General features: G+C 39.2%; 1 protein-coding gene across 1 annotated transcript in view; it reads right to left on the reverse strand.

The window, feature by feature from the left end:
• Positions 1-22,128, reverse strand: part of LOC132335482 (uncharacterized) — a 76,997-nt gene that overhangs the window by 18,426 nt on the left and 36,443 nt on the right. The window contains exons 33-56 of the mRNA XM_059862059.1: positions 21,994-22,080; positions 21,342-21,476; positions 20,835-20,954; positions 20,097-20,314; positions 18,257-18,450; positions 16,807-17,109; positions 15,895-16,124; positions 14,754-14,915; positions 14,464-14,541; positions 13,754-14,104; positions 12,843-13,199; positions 11,494-11,844; positions 10,874-11,005; positions 10,077-10,226; positions 9,500-9,616; positions 8,719-8,892; positions 7,790-7,997; positions 6,594-6,760; positions 5,085-5,197; positions 4,121-4,202; positions 3,794-3,931; positions 2,979-3,141; positions 2,182-2,303; positions 647-787 (exon numbers count right to left, since the gene is read on the reverse strand). Coding sequence (XP_059718042.1) covers positions 647-787; positions 2,182-2,303; positions 2,979-3,141; positions 3,794-3,931; positions 4,121-4,202; positions 5,085-5,197; positions 6,594-6,760; positions 7,790-7,997; positions 8,719-8,892; positions 9,500-9,616; positions 10,077-10,226; positions 10,874-11,005; positions 11,494-11,844; positions 12,843-13,199; positions 13,754-14,104; positions 14,464-14,541; positions 14,754-14,915; positions 15,895-16,124; positions 16,807-17,109; positions 18,257-18,450; positions 20,097-20,314; positions 20,835-20,954; positions 21,342-21,476; positions 21,994-22,080 — 4,293 coding nt within the window. The remainder of the gene's footprint in view (positions 1-646; positions 788-2,181; positions 2,304-2,978; positions 3,142-3,793; positions 3,932-4,120; positions 4,203-5,084; positions 5,198-6,593; positions 6,761-7,789; positions 7,998-8,718; positions 8,893-9,499; positions 9,617-10,076; positions 10,227-10,873; positions 11,006-11,493; positions 11,845-12,842; positions 13,200-13,753; positions 14,105-14,463; positions 14,542-14,753; positions 14,916-15,894; positions 16,125-16,806; positions 17,110-18,256; positions 18,451-20,096; positions 20,315-20,834; positions 20,955-21,341; positions 21,477-21,993; positions 22,081-22,128) is intronic.

The following is a 22,128-nucleotide window of genomic DNA, read 5'->3' on the forward strand; positions in this document are numbered from 1 at the left end:
TCAGATGAACAAACACTGCACAGCTGGCACAGCTTATTGCTGAAAGTCTTCAGCCTCAGCAGCTGCAGTGTCCTGACCCACACAGTGCATTGTCAGACAGAAATTATACTGTAGCATTTGCTCTGGAAGGATGATTTGTGGAGTTCCTTCTCCTCTTTTTCCCTATATATGCTTTGCAAGTGCATTTCAAAACTATAGTTTAAAGCCTTTCTAGTCCTGCACCTTTTCACATTTGTGTTACAATTTCCTATACAATCTAAAAATTTACATTTTCTTCTCAGGGGTATCAAAGGGTTTCTGGTTTGGTTTTATTGTGAGGTTGGATTTTTTTGTTTTGTTTTTCTTGTATGTGCAGGCTGGAAGTTTGTTCATTGCTTTATGGACAAAATGTGCCTCATTTTCATTGCTTGGAGGTTCCTGGGCACTTCTGGCTTCCTCCCATCCGAAATGGGTCAATACTAAAAGTGCAAGACTGTTGGCTACGAAACAGTGCTGGTGCTTTGGACACAAGGAGATCACAGCACTTGGTGCTCTTTACATTTTTCAGAATGATTCCTGGTTTTGCAGTTCTCAGGGATGAAAGGCACACTCACAGTAAATGCAGTATCACAGCTGTGTGTTTTGCAGCCCAGCCTCATGATCTCACCTGCTGGTTGTACTTTCTGCCCCTTCTTTCTGACAGGGAATGCACCTCCAGTTCCTTCAGAGTGTAATTAAATGGGTGGGCAACAGTGGCTCTGTAGCTTGTCTGGTGCCTTCCAATCTTCAGAGAAGATGACACTAATATCTGAGCCACATCAACAGATGGAAAAGGAACTTGTGAAATAAAACACCTCTCACATACTGACCTCAAACATGCACCCAGTAAGATTTCCCTGTACCTTGTCCTCAGATCAATTATGTGCACAATAAAGACCTTCCTGAAGAAGTGAGGCAAATTAATAGTAAAATTAGAACAATTTTTGCAGCTTGAGTTCAAAACAGAACTGCTCTGTATTTTACTAAAATAATGAACAATGATTAAGTTTGTTGAGACTTAATTTTGATCTCATCTTTAGGCACTGCAGGCTGCACTGCCACAGAGTCATTGGACATAGCTTGCAAACTTAAAGCACAAGAAAAAGCATTTGCTTAATCAGGAACTAAATTCTGCTAAGTTATTGAGAGAAAAATATTTTTGTGGTAATTTAGATAGTGGTGGGATTTTAATAATTGTGGTAATTTAAGAAGTACTAAAAAATACATTCTATACAACTGCTAAAGTAAATTTTGGAATTTTAACACTTATTAAAGAAATAAAAAAAATTAGTGCTCTTTCAGGCACGTTTATGTTTATGTGTGTAGCATACTTTATACATTGTCTTCTATCTTTCCATTATTCAGAAAATAATGCAATACTCAGCCAAGGTGCTGCATTTCAGATGCACATGTAAAGATAGCTCAGTTAGCAGCAAGTCAGGAAAGTGTCCCCAATTAATCACATCTGGAAATCAACCTACCCTCTGTTCTCCAAGTTCTGTCCTTTTCACTCTTTATATTTTTAAAAAATAGTGATGACTTACTTTATGAAAAGAGAGACTGGTTTCAACTATTCCACATTTGTCAGTCTTGCTAATAAGGAGGAGAGTGAAAGAATGAAATACAAAAGAGCTCTGACTGAATCAATAAAGCTGAAAATGCTAAGCAAGGTATGTGTCCTCTTCTGTGTGGGTAAATCTAGTATTATACCCATGCAACAAGTTCTTCATCCTTCTCAGTCTCAACTAATGCTCACACTTGCTCACTTGTCTTTGATTTTATTTCTTTGTCCATAAGCTGCTTTAAGCATGACATTTGTGCTGTTCTTCCCACCTACTCTCAGAGGCCTTTACCCAGTGCTTTGAAGCTTATGCATTTCATTACCTTTGGTTAAGCAGCAAGGTGTGGGGTTATTGCAAACAAAAAAATACTATGGCCTGAAAATACTTCCTACAAGATTATCAGATACTTAGCTTTCACAGTGAGAACTTTTATACATCCAAGAAGGGGGATAGTTTGTCTTACAGTCAAGTTCCCGGCTTGCTTAGTGCCTTTTTTAATTAAAAAAAAAAAAAAACCAAAAAAACACACACACACACAAAAAAAACCTCTCTTGATACCCTCCTGAACACCAATTTATTTGCTCTGGGCCACTGACTGTACCTTGTCCTTCTCATTCCAAATTACAGTAAGGACATCCTGGTGACTGCGTGCTGAATGTTTCACATACAAGTTGGCCCAGGCATGCCGTGGAAAAGGGATGGAGAGAGGATGGAGAAGTTCCACTACAAGGAAAACAAACAAGTAACATTTCACGCCAGGAATCATGACTCTTCCCAGGACATTTTCCCACATGCAGCAGGACATCCCTTGGCTCCCAGGGAAACGTGGTCTCTGCTCACACACACCCCCACCCAGCAGCCACAAGGAATTCAGTGTGCTGATGTCAGCTCAACACGAGGAAATGTGAGAACAGGAACCCTCTCTCTATTTACCAGCAGAACAGTAGCTACCTGCAATAACCAAAAGACTGACAGCTACATCCAGAGCAACTTCAGCAACAACAAGCAGGTAAATAATTTGTGTGAAACTGAGACGGCCTTAAACTGGAAGAGGAACAGCTTACAACACTCAAACAGGTAAGTGCAGTAATCTTCCCTATTTTCACATCACGAAGTCTCAACAGAAGGGTCTAACACCTCAAGGTAGCAGCCAGTGTGACCAGTGCTCCCTTCAGCACCCAGTACTCAAGTTTTATGTTCCATATTCACAAAGCAGAAAGAGAATTCTGAAGTGGATGTTTCTAAGAGCCAGACCTATCATGAATTTAAAGCAAAGACCTTAGAAGACCTAAATTGAAACCAGGATTGAAACCCTTTGGACAAGCATTTTGAATATGCATTTTGTAGTTTATTTTTTAAGTCTGCTTTGAACACTTGTAAAAGACTCGAGAAACCTACCCTGAATGCCATGGCCTCCAGACAGCTTTGGGAAGAGTCCAGTGTAAGTGCCTGTTAGCTTTATCTCTTTGCCATCCCACAGGGCAATGTGCCTCAGCAGATGAGTTCTGTTGCCTTTTTGGTAAATTGTCATAAACAAAAGTTGCCTTGGAAGAATTTTTAACTAAGAATAAAAGAAGACAAATATTAAACCCCAAGTTCTCTGAGAAGGAAAACCTGAGTGTAATTTTGGTACCCCAAAGTCCTGTGGGCCTGTAGGAGTATGTTTTTAAAGGTCTAGTACAATGATACTCTAAGCCCACTGCTCTCATATGAGCTATTCATTTCTACTTGTCTTCATTTCCACAAAAGTTGTCTTTGCAAATAATGGAACATACATAAACAACCGAGTATTCCCTTGACAACAGTCTTTGATTATTATCCAGTTTGATTTTATCTCACAGAATAAACCTTACAACATCAAGAATCCCACTATTACAGAATAAATCCAGCAGATTGCACAAACAACAATAGGTATGTGGGATGTCTTTTCTTATTTAGAGAAAGAAATGTGTGGTACCTGCATGATAAAAACTGGTTCAGTTTGTAGCACATTATTTTTCTTATTTCCTATAAATCCTATATGAGTGCTCCATCTATAGGAGCAAACAAATATAAACTCAAACTAATCCACACTGCAATGTTTGTTCATGCTACTGGAGAAATCAAGGGCAAAACAGCTCAAACAGCAGGAGCTGCATTTGGCCTTTACTGCAGCCACCCCCTTAGTGCCCTCCTGTCACAGCCTGCCTTTGCTATCAGTGGGTGGTACCAACCTGGGCCATGGTCTGTGCCACTTCAATGGCATTACTGTAGCTGCTTCCAGTCAAAGTTAGCTTTGCTGAAACGTTGAAATCCCTTTTTTCCATCCTGAGGTAGAGTTTGCCTTTTGCTTCACTCATATCATAATTTACCTTTTTAAGTTCCCATTAAATTAAAAAAAAAAAAACTGGAATTGTTAGCATTTTTAAAAACAGGAACATCCTCGAAAATAACAAAGTGTTAGAGATACTAGTACTAGCAATGAAGCAGCTAGACTCCTAACATATTAGACAAGTCTACTTTGCAGGGATGTATGCAATGGATTACTTGCAGATAGTTACCTTAGAAGACAGTTGTGCTGCACAGGGGAAGTACTGTAGAAAGAAGGGATGAGTCTGGAGTGCTTTTATATTCAACTCTTCACTAAAGGGAAGAAATGTTCTCTTGTTCAACAATATTTTACAAAGTCCACTCTTGCTGGCAGCACAAGCTCATGTGAGTTAGCTCCAAGCCTGCCACTGCTTTTAGAGTTAAAATGGCAGCACCTGTCACTGAACACTTACCCAGCTCCCAGTTTTTGATACATTCACGCAAAATAAGCTCAATAAAAAAATCTGTGTATGCATCCCAGGGACAGAATGTAGCCCACTGGACCAGGAATCATTTTGCCATAGCAAATGCATCAGCTTTTTTAAAATGAGAAAGGTATTTTGGAATCTGACTTTGCAAGCACTGTCACGGTTTACAAACTTAGAATTTACAATGACTAGAGATTTTAACAGAACTTACAAAACTTTTCAGTGCAAAGGTCTTTTGCTAGAAACTTAAGAAATATCTGAAATACCCCAAGGCTAAAAATATCACACCTCTAAAAACCCTTAAAAGCCTACAGTTTTGTGCAGATACAGCCATACTGACACCAACTTAGAAAAACAAGTCACCATAATTTTAAAAGTTTCAACTGTGCCAAAACAATTTAATAAGATTTAAATATTTATGTCAAGTTAAGTTATATTTTTAAGTACTTGTCTGGTCCAGGCCTAGAGTTTTATGGACTCTTTCACATCTGCTACTTGGATTCTGTGTGGGCAGGCAGAGACAGGTCCCAAGCCGTGAGGGGAAGAATCTGTCTGCAGCCCTTCAGAAACTCCCTGAGGTTTACAGAGTGTTTGGTGTGACTACTCACTTTATCCAAGTTTTGTTATCCATTTCACCAGTGATTTGGTGATTATTACAGTAACTGTATGAAAATGGAAATCAGTGGCCTAATGACATTTTTTATAGTGCTCAGAATGACCCTTTTACCCTTGCTGGTCTTTTTTTCTACTGATGGAAAAGGAGAAGTTTTTGTTTTGTTCATAGGTCAGCCTCAGAGCACCTTCAGTTTCATTTTCAGTCATGACTTCTTGAATTGTCATCTGTGGAGGGGGAAAATAAACAAATCACACGCTGTAACTTCCACCCATCATTTCACCTCAACTGAGCACAATCTCTTGACTCATTTAAAACCATCATCTTGACTGAAGTTTATCTTCCAGACAGGCCTTCTGGATGCTTCCTAGATGTAAACCAAGAGCCTCATGAGAGGTTTTCCTTTTTTTGTGTGTGTTTCCATAGCTACTCATTTGCATTATTGACAAATATTAGTGTTACTTTCAATGTACCCTTATCTAGTTTAAGTCTAAAGCTACTGGTTCTTGTTTATGTCTCCCACAATCTCATGTTTCATATACCAGAAAGAAATTGTGCCCCCCCCCCTTTTTTTTTTTTTTTTTTTTTTTTTTTTTAAATAAACAGATGAGGCTCCACCAATTTTTTGGTCCAGGGCATTCCTCCCACAGCTGCTGCATCATCTACAGCCTCATCCTGAAAATGCTAAAGAACCTCTCTGGCAGAGATGAGGGCCATTTCCCACACTTCAACAGCAACACTGGTATTTGCCAAAGCCTGTGGGAACAGTAATTTCAGAAGTCCCCTGGTTACACTCATACCTTATAAATGAATAAGGCACCACAAGAATTACCATTTCTTTTTTTTTTTTTTTCATTTGAACATTTACAGGATAAAAGACATTTCACTAAATATTAATGGGGAAGAAGCAGTGAAAATATCTTATACCTTTCAATAAAATGTTGGCAGTAAATATTCCCTTGAAACACTGATACTTCATATGCAGGTTTAGTACTGCTCTAATATTTATGTTCAGGGAAGTTGACCTTTACTCTTGCATCCTAGCTACATGTCCTGTTATTTGAAGAGAAGGTGGTGGATCACTTGGAAATGTTTTTCTGTGTACTACCCTTCAAAAAGGAAGGGGACATTGCAACTAATGCTTCTTTCTCCCAAGGGATAAACAGACATAGCCTTTGTTGATCCTATCAAGTAGTTTGGAATATAAATCTACTTCTGTTTATTCAACACTGAAGCATTTTAGGTATTTGTGCTACAAGTGGTTTAACCAAGGCAAGGAGTTCTCTAGATGTGAAGGACAGCTGTTTTCTACCAAAAGTTCTTTCTACTTTTGTGAGCCCTATCAGCTGCAAAGTGACAGTAAATACATGCCTTCCTGAAATGATTAACTCTGAAAATGGGCATTTCAGGTACCTGACCAGGTTCCTTAGAAACAGACCACTAGCTCTGTACTTAAGTTAAATGAGGATTCAGACAAACTGGGCCAAGTCAGCTCTCAGCTGCACTTTATATATAAACCTGGAGTAATTTCACTGAAGCCACTGGAAGGGCTCTGGATTAATGCAAATGTAACTCAAGTGACAGCTTTCATCAAAGCACAGCAAAGGTTATGAGGTGCATTACCTTAAAATGGAAGGGAAGTCCCAGGTGATGGAGAAGTGATATTGAATGCTTCACCTCTGCCATGAACACAAATATGCCAAAGAGTTCAAAGTCTGTGTCAACATCCACAGTCACAGTTATATCTTTCTCATCATACTGGATTTCACAGACAGTCTTGGCTTTGTTTTCTATATTGAAAGGACAAAACAGTTCCAATATGAGCAGCTAATTTTTGAGAAATTTTAGTACTGCCTGCATAACATCAACCCAGCCAGCTTTTAGCTGGCTAAACACATTCATCAAGACGAAGTCATCTTTCAGGATTACAAGAACTTCAGCCTGTGGTTGGAGGAGGGCAGAGTTTTTCTGGATGTCCTTGAACTTTGTCCTTACAAGGTCTTGTGGTAACAGAGCTTGTGTACCCACATCCAGTGTTAAGTGGCAAGTTAGTGCCTGTCAGGAACGTATTTGTGCAGCTAGAGCAGACTAATCCATACAGCCAACTGCATCCCTGGCCTGCAGCAGCCTCTTCCAGGCAAGAACTCTGAGCTGTTCTGACCTCCAGTGACTCATTTGGTTCCAGCTGCAGCAGCTCAGCAATGCCCAAAGAGCATGACCCTAAGACCTTTCCTAACTGTTCTACCAGCTTTTCATTTTTGAAAAGGAAAAGACGAGAGTGCTAAAAGATCAAAGTGAGATAAGAGATGTGAAACCCTGCAAATTCTTTAAGGTAAGACAAAACCCACAGAAATGGTGGGTTTGTGGTAGAAATCACACAGTGACTGTGGCTGTCCTGAGAACAACCTCTTGTCCTGTTGCTTTTTTCTGAATGGGTGAAAGGAGATGATGCCACTCACATTAGTGTTGATTCAGTGCCTGCTAACCTCAATAATTCCTGCCCTTTTGTGCTGTCACAGTTGTTGATTTTTCTTCAACATGAATATATTCCCCTGGGGGCACTTAAGGTACCTGATCACAGTATAAGAGAGATATGCAGATAGGATTTATGCCAGGGCAAGCTTTGAGGGTAGGCTGGCTCCATCAACTCATCACAGATGCAGTTTCAGAATGACAAGTTTACTTACAAACAAGATAAAGCCTCTTTTTAGGTACTACCAGCAAATCTTAGTCAGTTTGTAGCCTGTTGAAGAACAGCTGATACATCCTCATAGAGCTATTAGAGAATAAAAACTCTGCCAGGAATGGCAGGTACCCACCTGATTTCTGTAAACTGAAAATCAAGTTGATTGCCTTAGGGTAGCCAGATGCCTGGAGTACCTCACTGCTGTGCACACTCTGGCAGAACAGTTCCATTTGGTGGCCAACATAATAGGAGTTTATGATGTATGTGATTGATGTTTCTCCAGCTGCAATGTGCACATATCTCTCTTGAGTAGTGTTTCTCCCTTGAAAAACCACATCTATCTAAAAATGACATATAAATATAAGTTCTCAAAACAATATTTAATTATTATTTAGATTTAAGACAGGAGAAAATGGAAGTGAAAGAAAGTTCTGTCTAGTCTACACTTATGTCAAAATTTATCCATTAACAAAATGTCTCTTGGCCTTTCATTAATTATCTTTCTCTTTCAAGTATGAAGCTCATTCAACTGAATGAATGTCAAGCCATGCAAGCCTCACTGATCTATGGCAAATTTTCATTAGGTTCTTTTTTATCCCACAAACACAACTTCCTTCTTATAAAGGATACTTAATATACACCTAGTGACAATATTTACCAGATAGTAGGTACTCCAGTACTTCTCTGAAAATAGTACCCAAAGAAACACTTCATTCAGTATTAAATTCTCATTAAAGAGTATAGGAGCAATACTCCAGTCCCTGGTGCAATGTGCTCAAGCTGTCCTGTAGAGTTACAATATCAACAGTACCCACTCTGCTACCACTGATCAGAATGGAAGAATCTTGTTCAGAAAGCAGTCAAGGAGAAACTTTCTATTTCAGTAGAAAGTTCAGGTTTTAGGCATCCATAGTTTTTAAATAGGAGAAAATCACAGCTTCCATCCTGGACCTTACTAAATGGGAGTTTTCATTCAAGCCATGAGCTTGAATTACATCCTTATACAGGACAATAGTCATAATTAAAAACAGAAAAAAAACCCAGACAAAACAACAAAACCACCTGTAGAGATGATGGGACTCTGGCTTGTAGCAGCCATGGCAAAGAGTGATGGAAATTCCCTGTTATGTTGGTACTTGTTTCAAACTCCTCAATTTGTCCTTCAAGAACTGTTAGGTGAGCACCATAAAGCACTTTCAAACTAAAGCTCCTGGTGACTTTGAGGTTCAAGATAGCCTGTGTGCAACAAAAGTAAATTGTGAAAAGACAGAATTGTAAAAGTTAAAGCTCCTGCTGGTCAGGGTTCTTTCTTTGGTTGAGACAGTGTAATCTCAAAGATATGTCAAAGATGCATCTTGTATCATTTTGTAACACAACACAACATAGTTATAACTGTCTCTTTTATTTTAGAATTCAAACATTTAACATGTATTCTCAAGTATGGCCTTGCTTTAAAGCTATTCAGTTACATGGTTAGTAAGTCTTGTGTTTCTCAGAAAAAAAAAATATGCCAGGTAATCAGAGTTCAGAAGGAAAATACCATTTGGAAGGGCCCAGTGAAATGCCAGCAGCGCTCCCCTCTGCCCTGTGTGTCCAGGGGACACTGCAGCTCTGTCAGACCCACAAATCCCTCCTCTCACTCCACACTGGGAGCAACCTCCAGCCCCAGGCCTGTGGAAAGTCTTGGTCTAAACTATTCTCCCATGAGAACAAACTGAACTTCTGGACTCCCCTTCACCAAAACAGCAAACATGTAAAGTCCCATCTACACCTGCTGCTTTTTGCCATCTCACTTCCCCAGCTGCTGTCCCCCTCGTGCCATGGCTCCTGGTTGATAACCTACCTGTAACTCAATCCTGTCTTTTATTTGCAAAGTCCTCAATGTGTCTATGTTATGAGTAAGTTTGTAGTTAAGAGACACAACATCCAACTTCTGGACAAAGTTCAGCTCTTCTGTAATCTGCTCAGTTCAAGTAAATATGACAAAAGTTAACTGCGGCACATCTCTGACGTGGAGACTTCCCTGAATAACCATAATCATTGGACTAATTACACATTAGAATAAAATTATGAAAACTACGAAAACTTTATGGTGAAGAATTGTCTAATTTTTTTAGAAGTCACAGCTTTGTACTGTAAAAGAGAATATGCTGCACAGAGTGAAGATTCTTGATAAGGAAGGTTTGAGATCATTTACAAACGAGAGTCAAGAATCTTTGCTGATGTCAAATTTGTTGCAAGGAGCAATTGCACAGAAGGACTGGCAAAAGATACTGCCTTCATTTAATTAAGGCCTTTAGAACTAACCCAGCCCTGCCTAAGTTTTGCATTTGGATTGTCTGCAGAAACAATATTTACCAAATCAATTAGCTCATTTCAACTTCTATTTCACATATTACTGATATGGAGAAGACACTTACTTGCTTGTTGTTCACACAGAAATGAATAAATCCTTTATAGAAATCACTGTTTTTTTCTGATATCACATCAAGTAACATCTTCATGGGAATGCCAATGTCAGCAGCTCCTTGGATGTTATGGGTTAGTGCTGCATCCAGCTCTTGCCTTTCCTGTTAATATTTCACAGAACAGAGAGCAAAGCACATGTAAAACCCAAAGATCACCGCAATACAGAGCTCAAACCAAAAATCTGTCTGTCCTACATTTAACAGGAATTAAACTCCCACTAGCTATGCTGTTTCTCTATGGCACAGAAACATGCAGAAATTACCAGTTATGGCAGGAAAGTGAAGCACCTGAGGAAACAGGTACTTGTGTTGTTCTCTGCTCTCTTGCTCTGATGACAAGAGAATCCAAACTTGTAATTGTCAACAGAAAAGCAAGAAATTCACAGCCTTCCCTGTGCTGCTGTCTCATTGAATAAACAAACAGCAGTGTCTCAATTAATCACTGCCTATTATTTTGCAGGCTAAATCACAGTGATGTAAAGAACATCCAACAGTAGAATACAAGCAACAAAAATTTACACATAAAGAGCATAACAAGGAAATTATTCAGGAAGTGCCAGAGCCTACATCCTATTATCCTATGCATCAGTTACTGCACATTGAACGGGCCAGAATTTCAAAGATTTTATTATTTCATTTTTATTCTGGCATTTATTACTTAAGCTTGACTATTTGTTCCAAATAACATAGGTTAGAGTACATTACTCAGCACTTTGTTTACACACTCCAACAGCCTGCAGGGTACTCACATCAGTGACTTTTAGTATAAAGAGCCCTCGGAATTTACTTTCATCAACAGTGATCAGTGTCTGTGAATCTAGGTTCATTTTATCCATCAAAAGATAGCCTGAGCCATCAATTTTCATTGGTGCTCCAAGATCCTGTAAAAGAACGAAAAAACTTTTAAAAATCACCACTTTAGCACTTAACCACAAATGCATTATAGCTCTGAAACTTAATTCCTAATAGTAACTTTAATCACCTAGCTGTAAAATCAAGTATATCAGGCAGCATAGACACAGGATGTTTCAGAAATCTTGAGATACAACTTTGAATAATCATAATTTCTGAACAGAAAATCCCTTCAGAGTTCTCAATCATCTTTTAGAAAACACATCAGACCTAGTACAAGCAAGTCCATTATCTGCAGGCACTGATTAACAGAAAATTTGGCATATGCCATATGAAAAAAACAGTGAATGACTGGCTCCAGAAGTAAGATGCAACATTTAAAGAGAATGTTTTTATTATTTCTCTGCTACCTCTTTGAAGTACCTAGATTATTGTCTTTTGACTTTAGCAGGTACAAAGCATTATACTAGCTTAGATGTATAAATTCAACATTAAAGGAGAAAATTCTTTTCCATACCTGAATTGTTTGGCATTTGTTTTCTATAAGCATTTTCCACTGCAGGTTCTTTTCGGGGTCAAAGTCCCCATTCATCTGAAGCTCACAGGCACCCAGTTTCATTCCAACTCCAATAAGATATTTTAAGTGTTTCCGTGCAGTGATGGACAGCTCATTTTCCCTTGGGATTTCCCTCAGCTGGGGGAGGTCATGCCTGAACTGAATCTCCAGAGCCATCTTTGGCTTGCACTCTGCTCTCACTTCAAGACGGGCAGTTTTGCCTTCTGTTTCCAGGACAGAGAGCAGCTCTGCCTGGCACTTGTCTTTCTGAATGGATCCTGTGAGCCGTGACTGAGTTGGGAAACTGAAATCCTATCGAGATTTAAACAAAAAATCCTTTGGAATACACAAACACTTTAGGACAAGTGTATATTATACGATACAATTTCAGAAACAAAACATACAATCTCCAAGCTGCCATTTTTCTCCCCCTCAACAAGAAAGATGGCGATTTTTCCTGAATAGGACCTGATGGAAGATTAAAGCACTGTCCTGCAGAATTCACAACTTCTGCATTTTTATGATGTTTTTACATTTATAAAAACCACCAAATACCTGTTTCTCCATACTGGCAAAGTTTACTAAACATTCTATGCTTCATCCAGACCACACAAATCTCAATTTTCAAAAAAATTACGTACAAAAAATCATAGGCCAATCAGACACTCTTGCAGCTGGTTGTAGAAGGTTTGTTTTTTTTAATAATTAAACTTCCAGTTTGTCTTATGCAACATCCCAAATGAAACGTTTCTTCCCATTCTGTCAAAGGATTTCTACAAACACTGAAAATTCTACTACTTTTAATAATTTAAGGGGTTTTCATTCCCTTTTCTCTACCACTTTGCTGTCATTTTTATGTTGCCACTTTGTAGTTGAGGAAGTTACTCAGTTTGAGGATTTGAAAGCAAAATATAAATGCCCATGAACATCTAGGAAAAAACCCTGATTTTGCAATAGTCGTTCTTTCCAGTGTAGTCAGTGAGGCTGATTGGAAAAACCAAGGAAGTTCTCTTGATATAATGCTCACAGACCAGGGGAATGAATTTCTGACAGAGTGCAGGCTAATACTGCTGTTCAGCCTTAGAGGGCAGTGTCGGCCTGCGAAGGCAACAGTCAGCAAAGGCTGAACTGATCTCAGCCTTCAGAGAGCACCTGGGAGCAGGATGTGTGAGACACTGCCTTTGCCTGATGCTGTGGGACACGTGTGCCTTTAGAGTGCCTTCCCAACACTCCAGCAGTGTCATGTTAGCTAAAACCCACAAGGCCTTCATTTGATCCCCAAACTCTCTGTAAAAGCTTCCCAGAGCTACCTGCAGAAGTTGACATTCTGTTTCTGTTTCCAGTGTCCAGTCAGCTTTATTCTGAATACGGAGATCCCCTCTAGCCCTCAGTCTGCATCTGCCAGCCTGCAGCAGGAAAATGCCTTCTGTGGTGGAATCTGTGGCTGCAGAGAACAGGACTGAGTTTTCAAAAGGCAGCCCAAGCTGGCTGAGCCAGGGAAATGAATGCCTGAGGATCCCTTGGAGTGTGTATTCATGCTGGCAGGAGGTGTCTATCTGCACATCCACTGCTCTGCCATCACACTGCAGGTTCATTAACAAGCCCACGTTGCAGATGTTCTGTTGAAATGAGCCCCCCAAGACTGCAGCATGAGGCAACCCCATCCCCTGAAACAGAAAAGATTACACAATTTAAAACACACAAAGCAAAGCAACTGTCTTCTCATTTGTTCCTAATTCATCAGAAAGCATTCCTTCTTTCTGAAACAATCTGTATTTGGGGAGGACCATACAAGACAGCTTGTTTCATAGAGAAATCAGAAATTTCTCTGTGAAAAAACTGAAAAAAAGCTAAATGGGGGGAGGGGGAAAAGAAGAATAAATCCCCAAATAATCTTTTCATAACTAATGTAGAAGAAAAAAACCTTAACCTCCACAATTTCAAACTGCAAGGACATGCTTTTCACTAGATTTTAGGACAAAAGTTTATTTTAATTAATAAACTATTATTAAACAACATTTTTATGGCAAGAGCAGTAACACCTACTATTGGAATATTCCAAATTACCACCTCCCCCTGCAAATGCTCTGACTCATTGCTCTGTCAGAACTTTAATGATCAAATTTGGCCTATGCACAAATGTGTCAGGAGACAGTTTTTGTGAGTCAGTGATCTGAAATACACAGACTGGAAGGGCATGCAGAAAACAATCTGGGCTTACCTCTAGACTGATGCACTTGTTTCTAAAAGCAAGTACCCATCCTGTCTCATTGCCTGCCAGGCTCACTTCCCCATCAGCTTCCAAAGTGCAAGGCCCAAGGACAATTCCAAGGATGCCCTTGTACTTGTCACTTCTCATGGCTGACACCTTCAGTTGGTTCTCTCTGGCAATTCCCAGAGAATGAAGTGAAGGCAAAGAATGCTGGAAGTCAATTTCTAAATGAGGATGGATGTTACTGGTGGCATAGAGTTGTAGGCAGGCAAATATTTCGTGAAAAGAAATATGTCCAAAGAGGATGACAGTGAAGTTGCTGGTAAATATTGACCCATTCAGTGAAACTCTTGCTGGAGTCTGAAAAATTACAGAAAACTGTGGTCAAGTTTGCTTTCCTGTCAGGTCACATATTGTTTTTAAAAGCTCATATTACTAGAAGAGAACTATTCCCTACACCATTTTGTATTCATCCTACATAATTATAAATGCTGAAACAAATGGAGAGATGGACTCAAATCTTTATTTTGGAGTTCCATAATAGAAATAATAGGAAGAAAACCCAAACCAATTATTAATGAAAATATTTGAAAGTGCACACAAAACTTCCAGGAAGCTCAAATCCATTTCTACATATCTGACACTTTCAGGACTTATTCCCTCCATAGTAGTTAAGACACTATGCTGTGGAGAACAAAGTTTATAAATAAAGCAAGTACCTCAAAATGATGAAATGCAATTGCACCATTGCAAAGGCCAGAAAGTTGTTTGTTAGCAGACTCTCCACTGCAAGCAACCTGTTGATGTTGTCAACAAAGCACATTCAGAAAATGAAGAACAGTAGGGAGGACTAAAATTCAAAGGCACAAGTTACGAGGCTGCTTTAAGGATCAAATGGATGAAGGCACCAAAACATAGATTAAAGGTTAGAGTTCTGTTTCAAAAAGATGAACAGTTTAGTGTTTAGTGCACTAAATACATTAATATAAATGGCAAGATTTCTGCAAACCTCTAGTACATGTGGAACAATGTCCATCAGTCCTCCCACATCATGGTGAAGTGAAAGAGAAATTTCCATAGCAGTGTCAGTGGTTTTCTTCTTTATTTCAATCTTGAGCTGCTCTGTCTCCACTGTGGTTGTTATCCTTGCAGCAATCTTTCTGGAGAAATTCTATGCACAAAAGAAACCAAATCATGGAAAGAAACAAACAACATCCCAGCAAGAGCTGGGAAAGGCAGAGTGTGTTGCACTGTGCTTAAACATCACAGCTGATGTCAGGGTGGCAGCACTGGTAAAATAAAAGTGTAAAGTCATCAAGGCAGCCTCATTTCAAACAGAGATTTTAGTGTTATGCTAGACCTTCTAAATGCAGTGTATCAATAATTCCTTCTGGCTCCAAAACATATTGAGAGCATTCAGTACCCTGAAGGATTTGAGCCCTCAGGCACAAACAATTAAAGCACTGGAACTATTAAAAATCAAGGCAAAGGAACTGTTTAGAATTCTTTGCACACCTCTGTGTCTCACCCTACCACAGTGGTTGAAGCCACCCAAATATAAGCATGTGAGTTACTTGAGCCTTTCAGTGGATGTCTGAGATAGAAAAGTATTTGAACTCTTCTTTTATGGACCAATAATCTGCAATGCAAAAGAGCTGTAATATTAACAGATCTATAGCAGAAATGCAGAGACAGAGAAGAGCGGCCAAGCAACACCGTACCAGGAATCGTGGTCCATAGTGCTTCTGTGGGTAGGAATTTCCAAAAGGGAAAGCCATGCTAAACACCAGGAATAGTTAAATCCAGTACCAGATGCAAGCCTTAAGCCTGCTGGTCCACTTCCCATTTATAGAGGAAAGATAAAATTGGACAAGACCTATATTCATATGCAGCAAAGCACTTCACTTAAATGAGAACTGAATGTAGCATCTCATTTAGTCTAGATTCAGCTCCAAGAGCTCAGATGACAGGTCCACAGTATGGCAAGGAGCCAGACAACACCTTTCTTTCACTCAGTAATTTAATACATCTCAAAAACAGAGCAGCTTCGAAAATAAACATATAGAGTGCACAGGAAAAGCCTAGAGTTATTATATATACACAAATTGTCCTGCCAGAAATTAAACTTTCCCAGGCAGATCTCTTCTTACTTCATAATAGCCAGCAGCTTCTAAAACAAAAGGGATGCCATGTTTCTTTATCTTTGAGATGTTGTGCTTTAGGCTCACAGACAGCTGGGATGTTGGAGGCTCGGTGGCCACTCTGTGCCCCTCAAACACAGCAACCATCCTTTCACTGCCACTCTGCAGGGCTACGGCAATGGTGTGATTTCCTGTGCCATGTTCACATGTGGCAGTAAGAATGCCATCCAAAGGCAACCCTATTGACAGGGAAGGAAATAATAAATAAAATCAACACAGCACTTCTGGGTTGTCATTACAGACCACAAAGATGTATTACAGATCAAAAGAAGCCTTCTGTATTTTTTACACACCTTTATATAGAGTGGGATCACTTTATTGATATTTATAGAAGGACATTACCTACCAGGTGAAAATCATATTGAAAAGGGACTGCTAAATTAAAATGTGGCATGCACTTTGGAAATCAAGAACTTTCCTTTTCTTAATAAAAGATATTTATCAATTGGTATTGTGTCCAACTCCAGTAGTCAGCTGTCAAAAAGATTCAGAAAAGATTAATTCTGTCCAAAGGAACTCATGCAAAATTACTGATAACTTCAGTTCATGAAAATCCACAGCTTTTCTTAGGAAACACTTGGCATAAAGCTACACTTAGAGGAACTGGTCAGCTTAGATGCTGTGCAAGAACACAGATGTACAAGAGAGAAATAATTTACTCTGAAGTATTTCAAAACTCTTTGAACTATGTCTGTGTCCATTTTATGGTATTTTCTCAACAATATTAAAAAGAATGCTGCTGTCTAGAACACATTTTGTTCTGGTGTCAGTAAACACAACTCATCTGTTTCCACTGGTCAGCAGTCATTTAGATAAATTCACCTTGTTAGACCACACCATCAAGTCAGATTTTGTTCCTACCTGCATTTTTTAAAAAGTCGACATTATGTGTGAAAGTCCCACTGACTCTGTTGTGCCTACAATCCATGATAGTGAAAAAATCTACAGAAAGAGCCTTCTCATCCACCTGGAAGCTAGCCAGCCCCCTTTTCTTCTCTTTACTCAGTTCCAGGTGTCCTTTCAGTCTTGTCTCCCCTGGGATTGCCTGACTGCCATTCTGAACCATGGCAACAGTGAGATTGTGCACAGTGGTATTCCCAAACACATTCCTGTTCCTCACATGCAGTCCATACAGTCTTTTGTTGACCATCACATTGATGTTACCTGTAACAGGCAGAAATCATTAATGTGGAGAGAGATTCTTGGGACAGAAATAGCCACAGTTTTAGAAGTAATGTATAAATTAACCATTACTTTAATACCAGGAGGAGGTAGAAAAATTTCCATTTATTACACTAGATAATTTTGCCTAATCTAGAGAGCAAAGCAGTTCAGTGTTGAGGGTTTTTCTACTAGTGAGTGTCTGTGTTTAAAATAAATTACATTATAGTATTTCTGGCAGCTGTTCCTTTTTATTCACCAAGCTTCTTGTGCCCTTAGGCCCTGTACTATACTGCACTCCCTCTGAAGGAAAATTTACAGATGGATTGTGACCTAGTACTTGTGTAATTGCAGGCTAAACAATCCCTCCAGAGCTCTGCAGCGACCTACTCCACCCATGGAGCCATTCAAAGGAGTGGGACTCTCACGTCAGCCCCCACACTGCAGAAGAGGAAAGAGGCCTCCCACTATTTCCTTTAATCCATGAGAACATGAAAAAACCAAACTATGTTAGTTCACTGAAAAATACTCTCAACCCAATCACCCATGGTTCATTTTGCATACTAAGTACTCTGCTCTGCATTATACAGAATCACAGAACGGTTCAGGATAGAAGAAACCTTAAAGCCCATCTTGTTCCAGCCCCCCTGCCATGGGCAGGGACACCTTCCACTGTCCCAGGTTGTTTAAAGCCCCGTCCAGCCTGGCCTTGAACACTCCCAGGGATGGGGCATCCACAGCTTCTCAGAGCAACCTGTTCCATTGTCTGATCACCCACACAAGAATTTCTTCCTAACACCCAATCTAAACCTGCCTTCTGTCAGTTTGAAGACATTCCCCCTTGTCCAAAGTGCTTCTCCAGCTCTCTTGGAGCCCTTTAAGTACTGGAAGGGCTCTAAGGTCTCCCTGGAGCCTTTTCTTCTCCAGGCTGACAACCCCAACTCTCCCAGCCTGGCTAAAGAGCAGAGGAGCTCCAGCCCTCTGATCATCTCTGTAATCTGCTCTGGACTCACTCCTGCAGGTACACATTGTTCTTCTGCTGGGGGCCCCAGAACTGAATACATTGTGCAGCCCAGGAAGGATTCCATTAAAATTAAGCAGCGTCCTTAGAGAGCTGCAGGTTAAAACAAAACACAAAGGAACAGAGTACCATCATGAACGTTGTTTTTGCACTTCAGTAATCCATCCAGAGAAAGGAGATGAGGTATGGCCTTTAATCCAGTAAAAGTGTGTTGGACTCTTCCATTTAGGGACAAAACAAAACCAACTTTCTGCTCCCTGGCTCCCATGAAATCCATGTGAAGCCTATTTTCATTAAGCTTCAAGTCAGAAGACAACAGAAGTCTAAAAAGACAGACATAAAAATTGCTAGTAAGATATTATTATAGTTGATTCAGGATTGTCAAGACACCCCTCCTCACTCAAAGCAGGATCAAGGAGAGAAGAGTGCTCAGGAGTGTGTGTGGTCAGGTTTGGAGTATCTCCAAGGATGGAGACTCCACAGACTTTCTGGACACTCGTTCCAGTGCTGTGAATCAGGCAGTCAGATGCCTTGCAGTCAGCACACGCTATCCACCAAATGTTGATAAATTCCTCAATAAAGCTTCACAGATTGGCAGACTAATTTTTCTTTAAATTTCTTGAATGCTTTGGTTATGGTTCCTAATAAAAGAAAGAGCTGGAGAGGCTTTGAGTTGGAAACAAAGCCTTCTCTGTCACAGTATGGAATATCTCTGGTGCTGATTTAAAAGCAGCATTTGAGAACTCAGTTTAAAAAATAATTATAAGTGTCACCATCATTTGAGTTTGGTAAATGAACCAACAATATTTCTTTGCATCTTGGCCCTGAATTGAACAGTGTTGGAGAAACACATCACAGCTTTTTAGGGAAACCTGCTGGAGCAACAAAAAGCTCCATTTTCAGTGTTGTAATTATAAGACTGAGCCACAATTTTCACATGGCCTTCAACAAAATATCCACTAAACTATCTGACTTTCTAGACTCAAATATACTACACAAAATACCTAAAAGTGAGGCAATCACTCCAGTTTTCATAGTGTTAGACATCCCTCCTAGAAATTGGAACCCTGTTGAAAGACTGATGACAAGTAAAACCTCAGTGAAAATCCACTCCATGGGAAGAAAAAAACTACATAGTTCAGGGAAATAAGAGTCATTCCATCAGTGAGCAACTGAAGTCTGTACTGACTGCATCCTTTTAGCTGTTCTCCAGAAACATTTAACAGTTTATTTTTGTTTGTATACATCTGTATTTGTAAAACAAACCCTAAACAAACTGTCATTCCAAAAATTTTAAGTGCTCTGTTTTCTTTCCTGTGAACTGCAATAAATTGCTCTCTTATGGCTTACCCTGGTATTTAAACAAATTAATGCACTTTTGGAAGCCCAGAACCGCAAGCATACTGCAGAACCACATGAAATACCTTTTTTGGAATATTTAATATATTTTTAGTATTACTAGTAAATCTAATGTGCTTCATCTAAATTGTAGTAACTTCTCATTTCTTTAACTCTTATTTTCTCATTCTCCTTATCCCATCCAATTGGTAAACACTGGGACCTCTGCAGAAATTCTAAAATTCTTCATTGCATACTTTTGTATTTGTGAAATTTGAAAATTCAGCTGAAACTTGGAGGGTCAAATTTCTATTTCCCACCTCTGCCACCTCAGAGCTTTCTCCAATACTTGAAAAACCTTATAATAAAGTGCCCTTTTACACTGGTATAACTTGTACTATCTTTCACTCTAAGTTCTCTATATAAAGTCCTTCAAAAGCATCTAGAAGACATTAACACTTATACCAACTTATGAAACATAAGGAGCAGAAGTATTTCAATAATAGGGATAACACATGAACTGGCATTTACTCAGTGGCCTTGCTGCAGCCATAGGAAAGTAGTTACATTTAAATTTGTATCCCAGAACACTCCTCAGTTCCTCAATTAACCAACATTCTGATTTCTCTACCTTGATGGAAATATCTTGCCCATGAGCTGGAACTGTACTGATTCTGGATTTGTCAGGACTGTCTGATGGAGAAAAGCCCTCAGTTCAACAATTCTGGCATTCCTCCTCTTTTCATTGTTCACATCGACCTCCAGCATCAGCATTTCCCTTCCATTGGAATGAAGGTGAAGGGAGCCATTGACATTGTCTTCACCGTAACTCTTCAGGGCTGCCTGGGCCTGCACACAGAGAAAAAGGAGAGCAGACATTAAGGATCTCAGATTATCATACACAATACTGAAACATCAGTCTGAGCAACGAGACTGCAGACAACAAGTTGGGACTGGACAAAAGTGGAAAGGGGAGCAAAGGGGGAAAGGAGTTTTTAGTTCTCATCTTTGTTTCTCATCATCTAACTAATTTTATTTGGCAATAAATTAAATTAATATTGCCCAAGTTGAGCCTGTTTTGTGAAGGTAGTGAGAAAGCGATCTCCCTGTCTTTATCCCAACCCTGTCACAACAAAATGCAAGCTACATTTAACTTTAAGTACAATTTAACTAGACATTAAGAGTTTTCTAAATTTCAGCCAAAATACAAGCCAACTATGCCAACCCCACTAAGCTATCTAGCCAGAACAAAATCTAACCATCAAAAGTTAACCGTTTCCCTAACAATTTACAGCTCTCCACTATAGTCACTGAGTGTACAAACTGCAAAATCTCGAAGCAACAAGACTGTGATGATCAGGGGACTGACCTGTGAAGACATGTTCTTGTTGATGATGACTTTCACACTCACACCACAGTCTAAGTGTTCCAGTTTAGTCTGCCTGGAAAACAGCTCCCCACTTAGGGCCATTGCTTGTGGAAACTCAAGCTATTTGACAAAGTAAAGTATCAGAACAGAACATTACATTCCCCCCAGTTGCCTCATGTGAATAATGTCTGAACTACTAGCACAAAGTGAGTAATGCATATAAGCTAATGTATCAAATTTTACCAGTTATATCCCAAGATACTGAAAATATATTGAAAGCAGTAAAAAAACATGAAAAAAAAGGTCAATGTGTGCCTTACAAAGTATTATTGACACAAATTATTGATACATAACTGAACCTGCTGAGATACCTACAGTTATTTGTCAGGGCCAGGATTTGATTGGATTAGGACATTAATCAGCATCAAACAATTATAATTCTAAAGACAACACAGTAAAACAGTCAGCAAGACATAAAAAATATTAAAAATTAAACCCACCCAGTACCTGGAATGAGTGTGTCACATCCAAGTGTACAAGATGTCTAAAATCTGCCTCGCTGGATTTGTCCTGATACCTCCCTAGAAAACTGAGAACATCTTCCTTATTCACCTTTAAGACAGTCTCAAGCTCATGCTTCACCTGTGTGTTAAGAATGGGAGTAAGCAAAGTGCACTGAGTATTAACCCTGTGTATAATGGAAGTTCAGAGAAGTCATCCCTACACATCATGAAAAATGAAAGAGTTTCAAGCTATTACATTTTGGCTCAGAATGAAAAACAAGAGAATGAGGAAAAATAGCTTAAAAAAATACATTTGGTAAGAAAGATGAATAGATACACCTAGATAAGGATGAGAACCTGGAATCCATTCCATCCCACTACTTGTTTTATTAATAACATTCATGCATAATAATATTCTAAAAAATAATATCCGAAGTATTCTTATCATAGATTACTACACAAATTAAGGACAAATTACTACAGATTACTACAAAATTAAGGAGATACCAAGGACATAATCACCCTCTGAACATTTTGGTTGCAGCAGCTATGTGGTGAGAAACTAAAGACTTATAGCGAGGTCTGAAAAGACAATAAAGTGTAAATAAACAGGTAATGAATGTCTCCTAACTGAATCTAATGGGAAATTTACTCACATTTTGATGACTTAGAGTTAAAATGCACATTTCAACATCTTTGGGAAACATCCTGTAGTTGTAAGGATGAATTAAGCCAGCACAAATCTAAAAAGAAGTTTGAGAGAAAATGCAAGGAACATAAGTAATATGCAG

The sequence above is a fragment of the Haemorhous mexicanus genome, chromosome 17, assembly GCF_027477595.1.
Source record: "Haemorhous mexicanus isolate bHaeMex1 chromosome 17, bHaeMex1.pri, whole genome shotgun sequence".
NCBI lineage: Eukaryota > Metazoa > Chordata > Aves > Passeriformes > Fringillidae > Haemorhous > Haemorhous mexicanus.